We start from the raw sequence: 17325 nt of genomic DNA, 5'->3' as shown, positions 1-17325 counted from the left end.
CATATTACAGGATGGGATAGGAGGACGGGATAGGAGGACGGGATATGGGGTTGGGATATGACAACAATATATGAGGACGGGATATGAAGTCAAAAGCTTCCTCCTTTGTTGAACCGGGCAACGCCGGGTATTCAGCTAGTATGCATATATGTATGTGTGTGTATATATATATATATATATATATATATGTGTGTGTGTGTGTGTGTGTGACTAAGAACTGCTCTTGATCTAGATGTGAAACTCCTTAATTCCCAGTTGCTGTATAGGTTAATGTTGCCTGTTTTTACAGATCACTACACGCTGGGAGACGTCTCAAGATATTTCCTGTTCCTGATCCCTCGGAAGCACTCACTGGTACAGGTCAGTATGTCCAAGACTTGGGCTGTCTCATTAAAACCTCCTCTTTCCATATGTCATAATAAGGCATATGAGCTAAAGCAGTGGTCTCTAAACTGTGGACCTTCAGATGTTGCATAACTACAATACCCAGCATAAGTGGGGAGTATGACCACTGGGGCCCGCCGTGATCACCGGGACGGGACCCTGGAGCACGAGCCTCATTCATTTCTATGGGAGCACCGATGATGCCTGAGAGCTGTACTGAGGACTTTTCGGCACCCCCTTTGGAATGAATGGAGCGCGTGCTGGCTTCAGCACCTCCTCCTTTAGTGTTAACAAAACATAGGCCCTGATTTATCAGATCATTTTGAAATGAGATTTTGCCCAACCAATCACAGCTCAGCTTTCACTTTACCGGAACTAGTTAAAGCGGTACTCTGCTGGAAAACATTTTCTTTTAAATCAACTGGTGCCAGAAAGTTAAACAGATTTGTAAATTATTTCTATTTATCAGCTGCTGTATACTACAGAGGTTACAGAGTACAGAGTTATTTTCTTTTGAATTTCCTTTCTGTCTTACCACAGTGCTCTCTGCTGACACCTCTGTCCATTTTAGGAACTGTCCAGAGCAGGATAGGTTTGCTATGGGGATTTGCTCCTACTCTGGACAGTTCTTGACATGGATGGAGGTGTCAGCAGAGAGCACTGTGGTCAGACAGAAATTAAATTCAAAAACAAAAAAAACTTTAGTGGAGCTGATAAGTACTGGAAGGATTAAGATTTTTAAATAAAAGTAATTTAACTTTCTGACACCAGTTGATTTAAAAAAAAGATATATATTTTCCAGCGGAGTACTCCTTTATGTGAGGAATTCTGAGCTGTGATTGGTTGCTGCGGCAAAATCCTGTCCAGTTCTTCTCTCACACCTTTTAATAGATCAGGGCCATAGACTATAATGTATAGTGACAAGGGCTCTTTAAACAGATAGTCTGCCCTCAGTATTAAGTGATATCTAGCAGTGTTTAGCATTAATAGTCAGTGTCGGGCTTCCTATAGTCCCCCTGGGACTCACAGAAGAAAGGTGAGAAAACTCAAGGTGCTTTGTCACTTAGTAAGACCAGATGGAGCTTTTATTGGGCTACATGCCCATCAAGTTAACCAGCGTTTAGCTCGTAAAACCGAGGCTTCATGTATCGGCCTGTATGAGCGATTTATCCCAATGAATACAATGTTTTATGGCTATATCTGATCTTGCAGGTAACGTCAGAAGACAGGCTCAGCTTTGCTAAATTCTCACTTTTTACATGTCCGTATTAAACACCTCTATCTGCTTTGTGAGAAGCACCCGTCAATATTGTGACACCCAATACACCTTTCTTCACGTCAGTCAACTCTGTGCCTTACTAGTAGCAAGTCACAACAGCTTTATGGCTGGAAAGGGCTGCCACTTTCATTTTAGTTTAACTTTTTTTTTTAGGTGTAAGCTCTAGTAAATTTGAGATATCTGTTTACTGTTTATGTTGTGCAACATGACCGGTTACTAATACAGAAGCTTGATCACACCAAAGCATGTATATATGTGTACAGTATAGATATACATATACAGTCATGGCCGTAAATGTTGTTTTCTGTCTGGCAACAGTGCTCTCTGCTGACATCTCTGCTTGTCTCGGGAACTGCACAGAGTAGAAGAGGTTTGTTTCTAAACTGGGCGGTTCCCGAGACAGGTGTCATCAGAGAGCACGTAGACAGATAAGAAGAACTCAACTTCAGAAACTCATAAGTACTGAAAGGATGAATATTTTTTAATAGAAGTAATTTACAAATCTGTTGTGCGTGTGTGCGCGTGTATACCCCGATACACCCCCAGGAAAGGCAGCGGGAGAGAGGCCGTCGCTGCCCGCTTCTCTCCCCCTGCCTTTCCTGGGGTCTAGAGCCCTGCTGCCGGCCCTTCTCTCCCCCTGGCTATCGGCGCCGCTGCCCGTTCTGTCCCCCTGACTATCGGTACCGGCGCCCCACTGCCGGCGCCGATAGCCAGGGGGAGAGAAGCGGCGCCGACAGCCAGGAGGAGAGAAGGGGCAGCGGCACCCATTGCCTCCCCCCATCCCCGGTGGCATAATTACCTGAGTCGGGTCCGCGCTGCTGCAGGCCTCCGGCGTGCGTCCCCTGCGTCATTGCTATGCACGGTGCGGCGCACTGACGTCATGCGCCGCGCCGTGCAGCGCATAGCAACGACGAAGGGGACGTACGCCGGAGGCCTGCAGCAGTGCGCACCCGACTCAGGTAATTATGCCACCGGGGATGGGGGAGGCAACGGGGCAGCGGCGCCGGCAATGGGTGCCGCTGCCCCTTCTCTCCCCCTGGCTATCGGCGCCGGCAGTGGGGCGCCGGTACCGATAGTCAGTGGGACAGAACGGGCAGTGGCGCCGATAGCCAGGAGGTGAGAAGGGCCGGCAGCAGGGCTCTAGACCCCAGGGAAGGCAGGGGGAGAGAAGCGGGCAGCGACGGCCTCTCTCCCCCTGCCGGCGGTATCGGCGTATAACACCCACATAGACTTTAGGCTAAAAATTTTAGCCTAAAAAGTGCGTGTTATACGCCGATAAATACGGTAATTATTTTAAACCAGATATCTTTGACCTTTGAGCCCCATTTACTTTTAACATATTGTCCCTATTTTTACACCGTGGGTATAGGTGTCTGTTGGGTCGCTCGGGTCTTTAGTGACGGTCAGACAGACAGGAGCCTCTCCATTGTGTTTATATAATTTACAAATCTGTTTAACTTTCTGGAGCCAGTTAATATATAAAAAAAAATTTTTTTCCTGGATAACCCCTTTAACCCCTTCACGACGAGAGACGTACATGTACGGCGCAGCGGAGTGTCACTTGGCGCGCGGCGATGTACATGTACGTCGCAGGGTTCCGGGAGCACCACGTCACCGGTAGCTGATCGGGCCGGGATGACTGCTGTTATCTAACAGCAGGCATCCCGGCACATCGCCAAGGGGGGTCCTGAGACCCCCCCCATGACCGCGATGGGCGCAAATCGCAGGTCAATTCAGAGCTGCCATCTGCGCGATTCCGGGTCATACGGGTCACTGGTGACCCGGAAAATAAGAGGGTTTGGGGGTGTCTGAGACACCCTCGATCCCCCTGAAGGGATAGGAGTTTGGTGGCAGGGGTGCCACTCCTCTTATCCCTGCTATTGGTTGGCCCGAGCGACCGACTGACCGATAGCAGACCGGGGAAGGGGAGGGGGGGGGGGGGGGGTTTAAAGTTCGGTTCCCCCGCTTTGCCCACCTATCGGTGTCCGGGCAAAACGGGGGAACTGTCCAGGGACCGGCGCCGAAGGTCCCTTACCTGGATCCCGGAGCGCGATCCTCCATGCGGGGATCCCCCACGTGCGGCGGCGGCGGCAGCAATTCATCCGGGTCCTGCCACGTGAGTTGTTGCCTAGCAACATCCGGAGGGCCACAGTTTACAGTGGTCTCTAAACCGTGGCCCTCCAGATGCTGTTTGCTGTGTGGGCATGCTGGGACTTGTAGTTTTGCAATATTTAGAGGGGTTCAGGTTGTAGATCACTATGCAGTGGTCTCAAACTGTAGCCCTCCAGATGTTGCAAAACTACAACTCTCAGCATGCCCAGACAGCAGTTTGCAACATCTGGAGGGCCAAAGTTTAGAGACCACTGGACAGTGATTTACAACCTGAACCCCTCTAAATCTTGCAAAACAAAAAGTCCCAGCATTCAGGAACAGCATAAGGCTGTCTTGGCATGCTGGGAGTTGTACTTGCGTGCTTCCAGCAATTGCATAACTACATCTCCCAGCATGCCCTTCAGCAATCAGTACATGCTGGGAGTTGTAGTTTTGCAACAGCTGGAGGCACACTGGTTGGAAAATACTGAGTTAGGTCATAGAACCTAACTCAAGGTTTTCAAACTAGTGTGCCTCCAGCTGTTGCAAAACTACAACTTCCAGCATGCATGGTCTGTCAGTGCATGCTGGGAGTTGTAGTTTTGACCCCCCTCCCATGTGTACAAGCTACATTGACACTGGCGGCAGATTACAGTGAGTTCCCCGCTTCAAGTTTAAGCTGCGGCAAATTTTCCGCCGCAGCTCAAACTCCTAGCGGGAGACTCAGTGTAATCTGCCTCCAGTGTGAATGTAACCTAAAAACACTACACTACTAAAATAAAGAGTAAAACACTACATATACACACGTACACTGCCCCCCCTACCACCCCCCTCCCCAATAAAAATGAAAAACGTATTGTACGGCAGTGTTTCTAAGATGGAGCCTCCAGCATTTGCAAAACAAAAACTCCCAGCATTTCTGGACAGCAATTGACTATCCAGGCATGCTGGGAGTTTTACAACAGCTGGAGGCACCCTGTTTGGGAATCACTGGCATAGAATACCCCTATGTCCACCCCTATGCAAGTCCCTAATTCAGGCCTCAAATGCGCATGGCGCTCTCACTTTGGAGCCCTGTTGTATTTCAAGGCAACAATATAGGGTCACATATGGGGTATCTCCATACTCGGAAGAAATTGCCTAAAAAATTTTGGGGGGCTTTTTCTCCTTTTACCCCTTATGAAAAGGAACAGTTGGGGGCTACACCAGCATGTTAGTGTAAAAAAATTAACATTTTTACACTAACTTGCTGGTGTTGCCCTATACTTTTCATTTTCACAAGAGGTAAAAGGGAAAAACGCCCCCCAAAATTTGTAACACAATTTCTCCCGAGTACGGAGATACCCCATATATGGGCGCAAAGTGCTCTGGGGGTGCACAACAAGGCCCAGAAGGGAGAGCGCACCATGTACATTTGAGGTGATTTGCACAGGGGTGGCTGATTGTTACAGCGGTTCTGAAAAACGCAAAAAAAAAAAAACACACCCACATGTGACCCCATTTTGGAAACTACACCCCTCACGGAATGTAATAAGGGGTGCAGTGAGAATTTACACCCCACAGGTGTCTGACGGATCTTTGGAACAGTGGCCCGTGAAAATGAAAAATGTTGCACAGCCCACTGTACCAAAAACCTGTCAGACACCAGTGGGGGGTAAATGCTCACTGTACCCCTCATTACATTCTGTGAGGGGTGTAGTTTCCAAAATAGTATGCCATGTTTTTTTTTTTTTTTTTTTTTTGCTGTCCTGGCACCATAGGGTCTTCCTAAATGCAACATGCCCCCCGAGCAAAATTTGCTCTCAAAAAGCCAAATAGGACTCCTTCTCTTCTGAGCATTGTAGTTCGTCCGCAGTGCACTTCAGATCCACTTATGGGGTACCTCCATACTCAGAAGAGATGGGTTTACTAATTTTGGGGGGGGGGTCTTTTCTGCTATTAACCCTTTAAAACATGTGAAATTTGGGGGGAAATCCAACATTTTAGTGAAAATTTTTTTTTTTTTTTTACATATGCAAAAGTCGTGAAACACATGTGGAGTATTAACGCTCACTTTATTCCTTGTTATGTTCCTCAAGGGGTCTAGTTTCCAAAATGATATGCCATGTGTTTTTTTTTTTTTTTTGCTGTTCTGGCACCATAGGGGCTTCCTAAATGCGACATGCCCCCCAAAAACCATTTCAGAAAAACGTACTCCAAAATCCCCTTGTCGCTCCTTCGCTTCTGAGCCCTCTACTGCGCCCGCCGAACACTTTACATAGACATATGAGGTATGTCCTTACTCGAGAGAAATTGGGTTACACATACAAGTATACATTTTCTCCTTTTACCCCTTATAAAAATTAAAAAATTGGGTCTACAAGAACGTGCGAGTGTAAAAAATGAAGATTTTGAATTTTCTCCTTCACTTTGCTGCTTTTCCTGTGAAACACCTAAAGGGTTAAAACACTTACTGAATGTCATTTTGAATACTTTGGGGGGTGCAGTTTTTATAATGGGGTAATTTATGGGGTATTTCTAATATGAAGACCCTTCAAATCCACTTCAAACCTGAACTGGTCCCTGAAAATTACTGAGTTTGAAAATTTTGTGAAAATTGGAAAATTACTGCTGAACTTTGAAGCCCTCCGGTATCTTCCAAAAGTAAAAACTCGTCAATTTTATGATGCAATCATAAAGTAGACATATTGTATATGTGAATCCAAAAAAAAAATTATTTGAAATATCCATTTTCCTTATAAGCAAAGAGCTTCAAAGTTAGAAAAATGCAAAATTGTAAAATTTTTCATCAAATTTGGGGATTTTTCACCAAGAAAGGATGCAAGTTACCACAAAAATTTACCACTATGTTAAAGTAGAATATGTCACGAAAAAACATTCTCAGAATCAGAATGATAAGTAAAAGCATTCCAGAGTTATTAATGTTTAAAGTGACAGTGGTCAGATGTGCAAAAAAGGGTTTCGCCCTAGAGGTGAAAATGGGCTGCGTCCTTAAGGGGTTAAAAGAGATGTCCGGCGCAGACATTTTCTATTCCGTCCTGCAAAAAAAGACAAAACAAACTTTCACTTACCTCCATATGTTGCCCCGGAGCTCCGCAACAGCTGATTGGTCGGCCGGGCTGTTTACTTCCTACTTCCTTTAGCCCGGTACGTCACATGGCGCTTCAGCCTATCACCGGCCTAGGCGGGACATCGCTGCGGCCCGTGATAGACTGAAGCGCCGTGTGACGTACCGGGCTAAAGGAAGTAGGAAGCAGACAGCCCGGCCGACCGAACCGCTGTTGCAGAGCTCCGGGGCAACATATGGAGGTAAGTGAAAGTTTGTTTTGTCTTTTTTTGCAGCCCGGGCAGGACGGAATAGAAAATGTCTGCGCCGGACATCTCCTTTAATATTTGGTTTCACACCCTTTGGAAAAAATAACTGAAATCAGTCGCTTCCTATAACCATCAATAAGCTTCTTACACCTCTCAGCCGGAATGTTGGACCTCTCTTCCTTTGCAAACTGCTCCAGGTCTCTCTTATTGGAAGGCGCCTTTTCCCAACAGCAATTTTAAGATCTCTCCACAGGTCTTCAATGGGATTTAGATCTGGACTCATTGCTGTCACTTCAGAACTCTCCAGCGCTTTGTTGCCATTCATTTCTGGGTGCTTTTTGACGTATGTTTAGGGTCATTGTCCTGCTGGAAGACCCAAGATCTTGGACGCAAACCCAGCTTTCTGGCACTGTTCTGTACAGTATGACCCAAAATCCATTGGTATTCCTCAGATTTCATGATGCCTTGTACACATTCAAGGCACCCAGTGCCAGAGGCAGCAAAACAATATCTCACTGTAGGTACTGTGTTCTTTTCTTTGTAGGCCTTCTTCCGTTTTTGGTAAACAGTAGAATGATGTGCTTTACCAAAAAGCTCTATCTTGGTCACATCTGTCCACAAGACGTTTTCCCAGAAGAATTTTGGCAAAATGTAGTCTTGCTTTTTTATGTCTCTGTCAGCAGTGGGGTCCTCCTGGGTCTCCTCCATAGAGTTTCATTTAAATGTCAACGGATAGTTCGTGCTGACACTGATGCTCCCTGAGCCTGCAGGACAGCTTGAATATCTTTGGAACTTGTTTGGGGCTGCTTATCCACCATCCGGACTGTCTTGCGATGACACCTTTCATCAATTTTTCTCTTCCGTCCACGACCAGGGAGATTAGCTACAGTGCCATGGGTTACAAACTTCTTGATAATGTTGCGCACTGTGGACAAAGGCAAATCTAGATTTCAGGAGATGGACTTGTAACCTTGAGATTGTATATATTTTTCCACAATTTTGGTTCTCATGTCCTCAGACAATTCTCTTCTCCTCTTTCTGTAGTTCATGCTTAGTGCGGCACACACAGACACACAATGCAATGACTAGGTGAACTTCTCTCCTTTTTATCTGCTTTCAGGTGTGATTTTTATATTGCCCACACCTGTTACTTGCCCCGAGTGAGTTTAAAGGGGTACTAACGTGCTGACAACTTATCCCCTCTCTAAAGGATAGGGGATAAGTTGCCTGATCGCGCTTGGTCCCGCCGCCGTGGGACCCCCACTAACTCGCACGCAGCACCCCGCTCTCATCGGGCCCCGGAGCGAACATTTGCTCCGGATCTGATGATGGGGCCGGTGATCGTGACGTCACAGCTCCGCCCCTGTGTCTCGCCCCCTGCCATAGACTTACATTGAGGGGGCGGAGCATTGACTTCACCATACTCCGGCCCCGTGATTGGCAGTCATCAGACCCGGAGCGATGTTTGCTCCGGGGCCTGATGAGAGCGGGGTTCTGCGTGCGAGATCGCGGGGGTCCCCAGCGGCGGGACCCCGCGCGATCAGGCAACTTATCCACTATCCTTTAGATAGGGGATAAGTTGTCAGCACGGTTGTACCCCTTTAAAGGAGCATCGCGTTCTTGAAACACTCTTATTTTTCCACAATTTTGAAAGGGTGCCAATCATTTTGCCCAGCCCATTTTTGGAGCTTGGTGTGACATTATGTCCAATTTGCTTTTTTCCTCCCTTTTTTGGTTTTAATTCCAATACACACAAAGGGAATAAACATGTGTATAGCAAAACATGTGTTACCGCAATCCTTTTCTAGGAGAAATACTTCATTCTCATGAAAAATTTTAGGGGTGCCTACATTTATGGCCATGACTGTAGATATACATATATGTGTGTTTGGAGATAGAGATATATATATATATATATATATATATATATACTGTGTGTGTGTGTGTGTGAATATATATATATATATATATATATATATATATAAAGTCCATATGAAGCAGCACATCCAGCTTGAGTGAGGTGGGTGCAAGCACAATTGAACCTCGGTGCTCTGGTTCCTCTTGATAGTTAAAGTATGACGGCAGCACGCCAAAGTAGTGAATCAATAAAGTGTTATTTTATTCCAGGGATATAGAGACAACGTTTCAGCGGTCTCTCACTTGAAAATGGCGGTGAGAGACCGCTGAAACGTTGTCTCTATATCCCTGGAATAAAATAACACTTTATTGATTCACTACTTTGGTGTGCTGCCGTCATACTTTAACTATATATATATATATATATATATATATATATATATATATATATATATTTATTTTACAGTAGTCAGTTGTTCATATTTGTTCATCATAGCAGATTTAAAGGGGTACTCTGGTACTAGACATTTTATCCCTTGTATCTCTGAATCTCCCATAGAGCTATATGGAGGGGGCAAGTTGGCCACAGCTTTGGGCTGCGGTCGACAGTAATGCGGCATGGAGCGAATGCTCAGTTCATGCGGATTGCCCGGGAGGGAGGGCAGGAGATCCTGTGGATAGGGGATAAGATGTCTAGTACAGGAGTACCCCTTTAAATGGAATGTATGTTCTGTAGAAGGCTGGATAACATGAGCCGTTGGCACGGTGCTAGCTGTCATGTGTAGTAGTCACTTCACTAGAAGAGAATAATCCAGCTTCTGTGCACCATTTGTTTTGTAGGAATCTCTTCCTGTCGGCAGTAGCTCTGGGAACTGCATGTCCCATGGTTACAGGCCAGGCATCACGAAGGGAGGAGTGATCAGATCACATCTAGCATAAGCTAAAACAGGGGCATATGGGAGAAATAGTTTAGCTTCCCTTGTCCAGGAAAAGAAGATTTACCTTGCTGCCCTAGACCAGGATCTAAAACAGGGAGCTTCCTATTGTTGCAAAACCAACTCCCGATGTTAGAGATACACAGATTCAGGTGCACATACACATAAGAGCTGACTAGCCATCTATCTTTTATGGGGATGTACCAACTCTTTTCATGTCAGATGATATCTAGGCAAGGATGGGTTGGGCATGTTGAAATTCAATCACTGTCCCTAAGGATCTCAAAGAGGATAAGCTGCCACGAGAGGTGTCTGGCAGTGACTTACTTACCTTTCTGCTTTATGGCTCTATCCACACATACAGTATCCTGCACATATTTGATGCACAGGATTTAAAGCTGGATATTTTATGCTGCAAATTTCAATGTAAACTAAATGACTGAACACAGCATCAAATCCTGCGCTTCAAATATGTGCAGGATACTGTACATGTGAATACACCTTAAAGGGAATCTGCAAGCTCTAGATAAGGCTCAAATCTGCAGATAGAGAAGAAAACATGATACCTGTCTCTTTACAAAGTTATAAAATTATGTTTTTGTTCCATGTTCTAGTGTCATAGAGGCCAGGCCGAGTTGCAGCATGCACGCCTCCTTCCTCCTCCATTCCTTTCTACCCTGCATGATTGATTTATATAAGGGTTTGGCTTCCAGACGAAAGCCTTGCACAACAACCATGCAGGGCGGGGAGGAGTGGAGGAAGCATGCATGCTGCAGCTCAGCCCAGCCTTTAGGACTCTGGAGCTTGGAAGGAAAGCATGATTTTATAACTTAGCGAATAGCTATCGGCTAAGAGACAGAGATAATTTGCTTTATCTCCCTATCTGTACAGGTCTGCATCTGAGTCTGATATAGAGCAGTCAGATTGCCTTTAAAGGGGAATTCCAGTAAAAAAAAAACATTTTATTTTTCAACTGGCTCCTGAAAGTTAAACAGATTTGTAAATTACCCCTATTGAGAAAAATCTTAATCCTTCCAGTACTTATCAGCTGCTGAAGTTGAGTTATTTTCTGTCTGAAAACAGTGCTCTCTGCTGACACCTCTGTATGTCTCAGGAACTGTCCAGTGCAGGAGAGGTTTGCTATGGGGATTTGCTCCTACTCTGGACAGTTCCTGAGACAAACAGAGGTGTCAACAGAGAGCACTGTTTTCAGACAGAAAAGCAAAACTCAACTTCAGCAGCTGATTAGTACTGGAAGGATTAAGATTTTTTTTATAGAAGTAATTTACAAATCTCAATAGAGTAGAAGGTAGAACTGGCACTACAACAGTAAAATCCCAAACAGTCCCAGTATTTACAAATCTATTTCGCTTTCTAGAGCCAGTTGATATGAAAAATTAGTTTTAGGAAAAAACTTAGATATATATATCTATATATATATATCTCAACTGGCTCCCGAAAGTTAGATTTGTAAATTACGTCTATTAAAAAAATCTTAATCCTTTCAGTACTTATGAGCTGCTGAAGTTGAGTTGTTCTTTTCTGTCTAAGTGCTCTCTGATGAAACCTGTTTCAGGAACTGTCCAGAGTAATAGAAAATGCCCATAGCAAACCTCTTCTAATCTGTGCAGTTCCCGAGACAAGCAGAGATGTCAGCAGAGATGTCAGCAGAGAGCACTGTTGCCAGACAGAAAAGAACAACTCAACTTCAGCAGCTGATAATTATTGGAAGGATTAAGATTTTTTAATAGAAGTAATTCACAAATCTGTTTAACTTTCTGGAGCCAGTTGAGATATATAAAGTTTTTTCCTGGAATACCCCTTTAAAGACAATTTTGATGAGTTGCCAGGGTGTTGAAGCTCCTACCAGATGCTAGAATGAGCCAGGAGAAGCGCTCAGCTAGCCCCTTCTCATCCCATCTTTCTCCTTGCTGCAGAAAATGGATTCTATAGTAAGTCTATGGAGCCAGTACTGGGAGAGAAGCGATTCTTCTCGCTCATTCGAGTGATATGTGACGGTAGAGATGAGCGAACTTACAGTAAATTCGATTCGTCACAAACTTCTCGGCTAGGCAGTTGATGACTTTTCCTGCGTAAATTAGTTCAGCTTTCAGGTGCCCCGGTGGACTGGAAAAGGTGGATACATTCCTAGGAAAGAGTCTCCTAGGACTGTATCCACCTTTTCCAGCCCACAGGAGCACCTGAAAGCTGAACTAATTTATGCAGGAAAAGTCATCAACTGCCGAGCCGAGAAGTTCGTGACGAATCGAATTTACTGTAAGTTCGCTCATCTCTATGCGACGGTCTCGGCACCCACAACCCCAATGTTTTTTTATTTTATTTTATTTTTTTATAAATGATAGTAACACTTTAACAACACATGCGCCCGGCCAAACTGTGCATATATTTGGAAGATGAATGAAAAAGCTGTGCTATAGCCTTCTATCCTATGCAAGTCCAGTGTATGCAGTGAAAACAGAAGAATAGACAGGACTAAGGAGATTTGCAGCTTTTGCCCATGGCATTGACTAAGGCTTCCCCCTCTGTGGCTTCAACCCAATGCCATTCATGCTTTGGGTCCTTCAAGACATCTTTTTTGTTAGAATTTTCTATGGAATTTGTAGGCAGCTTGTCAAGTAGCAGTGATAGGGTAGGTTGTATTTTAGCCCGTATGACAGTGGTTTCCAACCAGTGTGCCTCCAGCTGCCGCAAAACTACAACTCCCAGCATGCCCGGACAGCCGAAGGCTGTCCGGGCATGCTGGGAGTTGTAGTTTTGAGACAGCTGGAGGCACGCTGGTTGGAAAACAATGCCGTAAGATCCCAATAGGTTCTTTTCAAGTGACTGTAGCCAAGAGACAGGTGTAAATAAAGCAGCATATACCGTGTCTGGTTTACAGTCTCTGCACCTTCACTACCACTTATTACTGATTTAACATTATGAAATCCGACTCGCTAGTAACAGAGATTGGGGTCTGATTTGGATGCACTTGCCGGGTGCGAGGAGAGATGCCCGTAGAATACAGAATTTCCTATGGAATGTCTTAGGGTGGTTACGAAAAGCCTCCAGTGGCGTCTGTTGCTTTGTTTCTGCCCTGGAAGTGGGATTGCAAAATACATCATCTCCACTGAGCAGGAAATACCAAGAGATATTTGATCCCTGACGTCTCCTGCATGATCTCTGCCTCGCCTCCCGTCTCAACATTAAAAATTAGCGTGACACTTGAATGTGTTTTGCTGGTGCCATAACTATCCGGGAGGCGGGAAAAAAAATGTTGGCAACAAGTGTCATAAAGCGACATTCACACAGCTCCTAGAATAACGTCTAAATACACAATGACCGAATATAAAAGAATGTGGCGATGTTATATGAAATTCATTGGTTACTACAGGGAGTGTAAGGTTAAAGGGGTACTCCGGTGGAAAACTTTTTATTTTTTTTAATCAACTGGTGCCAGAAAGTTAAACAGATTTGTAAATGACTTCTATTGAAAAATCGTAATCCTTCCAGTACTTTTTAGGGTCTGTATACTACAGAGGAAATGGTTTTCTTTTTGGAACACAGAGCTCTCTGCTTACATCATGACCACAGTGCTCTCTGCTGACATCTCTGTCCATTTTAGGAACTGTCCAGAGCAGCATATGTTTGCTATGGGGATTTTCTCCTACTCTGGACAGTTCTTAAAGGGGTACTCCCGCGGAAAACTTTTTTTTTTTCTAAATCAACTGGGGCCAGAAAGTTAAACAGATTTGTAAATTACTCCTATAAAAAAATCTTAATCCTCAAGAACGTTTTAGGGGCTGTATACTAAAGAGGAAATGCTTTACTTTTTAGATTTCTCTGATGTCACGACCACAGTGCTCTCTGCGCTGTCCATTTTAGGAACTTTCCAGAGCAGCATATGTTTGCTATGGGGATTTTCTCCTGCTCTAGACAGTTCCTAAAATGGACAGCAGAGGTCAGCAGAGAGCACTGTGGTCATGACAGCAGAGAAATATAAAAAGTAAAGCATTTCCTCTGTGGTATATAGCCCCTAAAATGTTCTTGGAGGATTAAAACATTTTAATAGAAGTAATTTAAAAATCTGTTTAACTTTCTGGCACCAGTTGATTTAGCAAAAAAAAAAAAAAAAAGTTTTCCATGGGAGTACCCCTTTAAAATGGACAGAGATGTCAGCAGAGAGCACTGTGGTCATGATGTCAGCAGAGAGCTCTGTGTTCCAAAAAGAAAACCATTTCCTCTGTAGTATTCAGCAGCTAATAAGTACTGGAAGGATTAAGATTTTTTTTTTATAGAAGTAATTTACAAATTGTTTCACTTTCTGGCACCAGTTGATTAAAAAAAAAAAAAAAAAGTTTTCCACGGGAGTACCCCTTTAATCTGTATGACAGGTCTTTGGATGATTACTACTAGCTGAGCTGAAATACTCTGTGCCCCACTGATACGGTTTATAGGTGACCTGCTGCTTGTGCCAATGGCGCATGTAAGTGGGACTCAAATGATCCGGATGGTCTTCAGTAATATAATTACCAAATATACACACATACACTGAATACACACTGTTGGACCTTCTATGTCCTTCAGTGCTGCCACAGATCAGCATAGATTCCAGCTTAGGTGGTGGTATTCTGCAAGAATGCTGGACCATGTGGACAGTATCGCTGTTCAAAGTTGCTGCACATTAGGTGGTGGTACTGACGTGTTCTACCTCATCACTCAGGTTTAAAGTGGTACTCTGGAGGAAAAAAAGTTTTTAAATCAACTGGTTCAAGAACAGATTTGTAAATTACTTCTATTAAAAAAATCTTAATCCTTTTTTAGTACTTATCAGCTGCTGAAGTTGAGTTTGTCTGACCACAGTGCTCTCTGCTGACACCTCTGTCTGTCTCAGGAACACTCCAGAGGTTTGCTATGGGGATTTTCTCCTACTCTGGACAGATCCTGAGACAGACAAATTTGTCAGCAGAGAGCAATGTGGTCAGACAGAAAAGAACAACTCAACTTCAGCAGCTGATAAGTACTGGAAGGATTAAAGGGGTACTCCATTCCTAGACATCTTATCCCCTATCCAAAGAATGGGGGATAAGTTGTCTGAACGCGGGGGTCCCGCCGCTGGGGACCCCCGCAATATAGCATGCAGCACCCACCTGTATCTGCTTCCGGGACCGCTGGAGGTTCTGGCTCCCGACCACGGGGATGGAAGATTGAGACGTCACGCCCCCCCCCCCCCCCCTCAATGCAAGTCTATGGGAGGGGGCGTGATGGCTGTCACGCCCCCTCCCATAGACTTGCATTGAGGGGCGGGGCCTGACGTCACACGGGGGCGGAGTCGTGGCGTCACGATCTTCCGTCCCCGTGGTCGGGAGCCAGAACCTCCGCTGCTCAGCATTTGGAACAAACTATTCAGCGCCAGGAGCTCGTGACGTCATAGTCCCGCCCCCTCATGACGTCACACCCTGCCCCCTCAATGCAAGTCTATGGGAGGGGACATGAAGCATAGACTTGCATTGAGGGGGCGGGGTGTGACATCATGAGGGGGCAGGACTATGATGTTACGAGGCACCGGCTCCAGCGTTCAGTATAGTTTGTTCCAAACACTGAGCAGCGGAGTACCCCTTTAAGATGCACTTTATGTCTTTGACCTGATATAGTGAATGTTCCATATCACTAGCTTCCCTTTTGTTTTAGTTATCGGGTCATTGAAAACTTTTTTTTTTTTAGTATTTGATTCTCCCTTGTATTATATGTGTGCGCTACTTTATTTTATATTAATGAGGAAGAATAGATATGCAAGAGACGCGGCAGCGGGTTTCTAGAAGTGTCAAACAGATTTCCTTAAGGAAGTCAAGTACTACAGGGCAGGAAACTGCAGGAAAACACTAGGAAAGATGTGACTATGTGGGGGGGGGGGGTTCGCTCATTTACACTGTTTATTTTCTAAATATAGCAAAAATCATTCACAAGAACATGGCCGCTGCATATGAACAAAGTGGAAAACCAGCTGTCGTGATGGAGGTGACTGGTTTGTGATATGAAGGAAGCTGCACTGTGTGTACTCTTATTGTCAGACTTATGAATGAGAAATGAGAGAACCTACCATCTAAATCTCATCCATGCGCTGTGCATTTTAACTATCTGCCTGCTGACCTTTTCCAGCTCCCCCATAAACATGTATACATATTCAGAAATGAGTTTATACCACCACCTTTAATGCATTTTTAAAAACCAAAATTTATTATTGCATAATTAAAAATATTACCATAGTAGACACAATATTACAATTCAAAAATGAAAGCTTCGTGCAATACATAGGAGAGCTTGTGGTCTGCTAATATAATGCAGCTATGCCATTACTCACATATTTGTCATAACAAAGGTGCTCAGTGCTGGGTAAACATAAAGGCCCAGATTTATCAAACTGTGTGAGGGAAACAAATAGACTGACTTTCCCACAGCAACCAATCACAGCTCAGCTAACGAGCTCTGGTAAAGTGAAAGCTGAGCTGTGATTGGTTGCTGTGGGAAAATCCCTCCACTCTTTCTATAACGCAGTTTGATAAATCTTGGCCAATAGTCCCAGGCATACTCTGCCCCCCCAAGTATAGTCACACAAGTGCATGAACAATAGCGCTATTAAGGCTGGGTGCGGCCATAGCTGTGTATCATGCTTAAAGGTGTACTCCGCTGCTCAGCGTTTGGAACAAACTGTTCTGAACGCTGGAGCCGGTGACGGGAGCTTGTGACGTCATAGCCTCGCCTCTCATGATGTCACGCCCGCCCCCTCAATGCAAGTATATGGGAGAGGGCGTGACGACTGTATTGAGGGGGCGAGGCGTGATGTCATGAGGGGTGGGGCTATGACGTCACAAGCTCCCGTCGCCAGTTCCAGCGTTCGGAACAGTTTGTTCCAAACGCTGAGCAGTGGAGTACTCCTTTAACAAAGCTCACCCATAATAACTGCAGGACCACGCTCTTTCACCCCTACGTATGTTGCGATGCTTCTTTGTCAAGAGAATCTAACTACTAGGCCCACCGCTTCTCTTTTATAACTCGCCCAATTATCGAGGATGGCCAGCGTCCATGTTCCGCAGCGCGTGCGCACTGACTCACTGGAACTATCTGCTGCCCCGGCGTCACAGAGCTAGTGCACCGACTCAGGATTGCCATTCCGAGCGTGCGCACTGCCCCTCCTTTCACCCTCAGCGGCAGCGCTCCGTACTGAGCACAACACAGAGGCTGGTGATGATATTATAATACAAAGTGCAAATAGTTCTTCTAAACCCCTCCTATGCTATGACCCTCTTGTGTGACTATAACCCCTATTTGTGCCGTGCATATCATTACAAATCCGTGTATAATTATTACAAAATCCAATACAAAAGTGCACATACCTAAAAAAATATATAATAAAATATATAAAAATATATAAAGTGACATAGTGCATTTATTACAATTCGATCCCCC

At 44.8% G+C, this 17325-nt stretch overlaps 1 protein-coding gene across 1 annotated transcript in view; it reads left to right on the top strand.

The window, feature by feature from the left end:
• Positions 1-17325, top strand: part of MRPS31 (mitochondrial ribosomal protein S31) — a 112177-nt gene that overhangs the window by 65021 nt on the left and 29831 nt on the right. Inside the window, exon 5 of the mRNA XM_056561994.1 lies at positions 290-360. Coding sequence (XP_056417969.1) covers positions 290-360 — 71 coding nt within the window. The remainder of the gene's footprint in view (positions 1-289; positions 361-17325) is intronic.

Source organism: Hyla sarda, chromosome 2 (assembly GCF_029499605.1).
Source record: "Hyla sarda isolate aHylSar1 chromosome 2, aHylSar1.hap1, whole genome shotgun sequence".
Classification (NCBI taxonomy): Eukaryota; Metazoa; Chordata; class Amphibia; order Anura; family Hylidae; genus Hyla; species Hyla sarda.
This window is presented reverse-complemented; position numbering and strand designations above follow the sequence as displayed.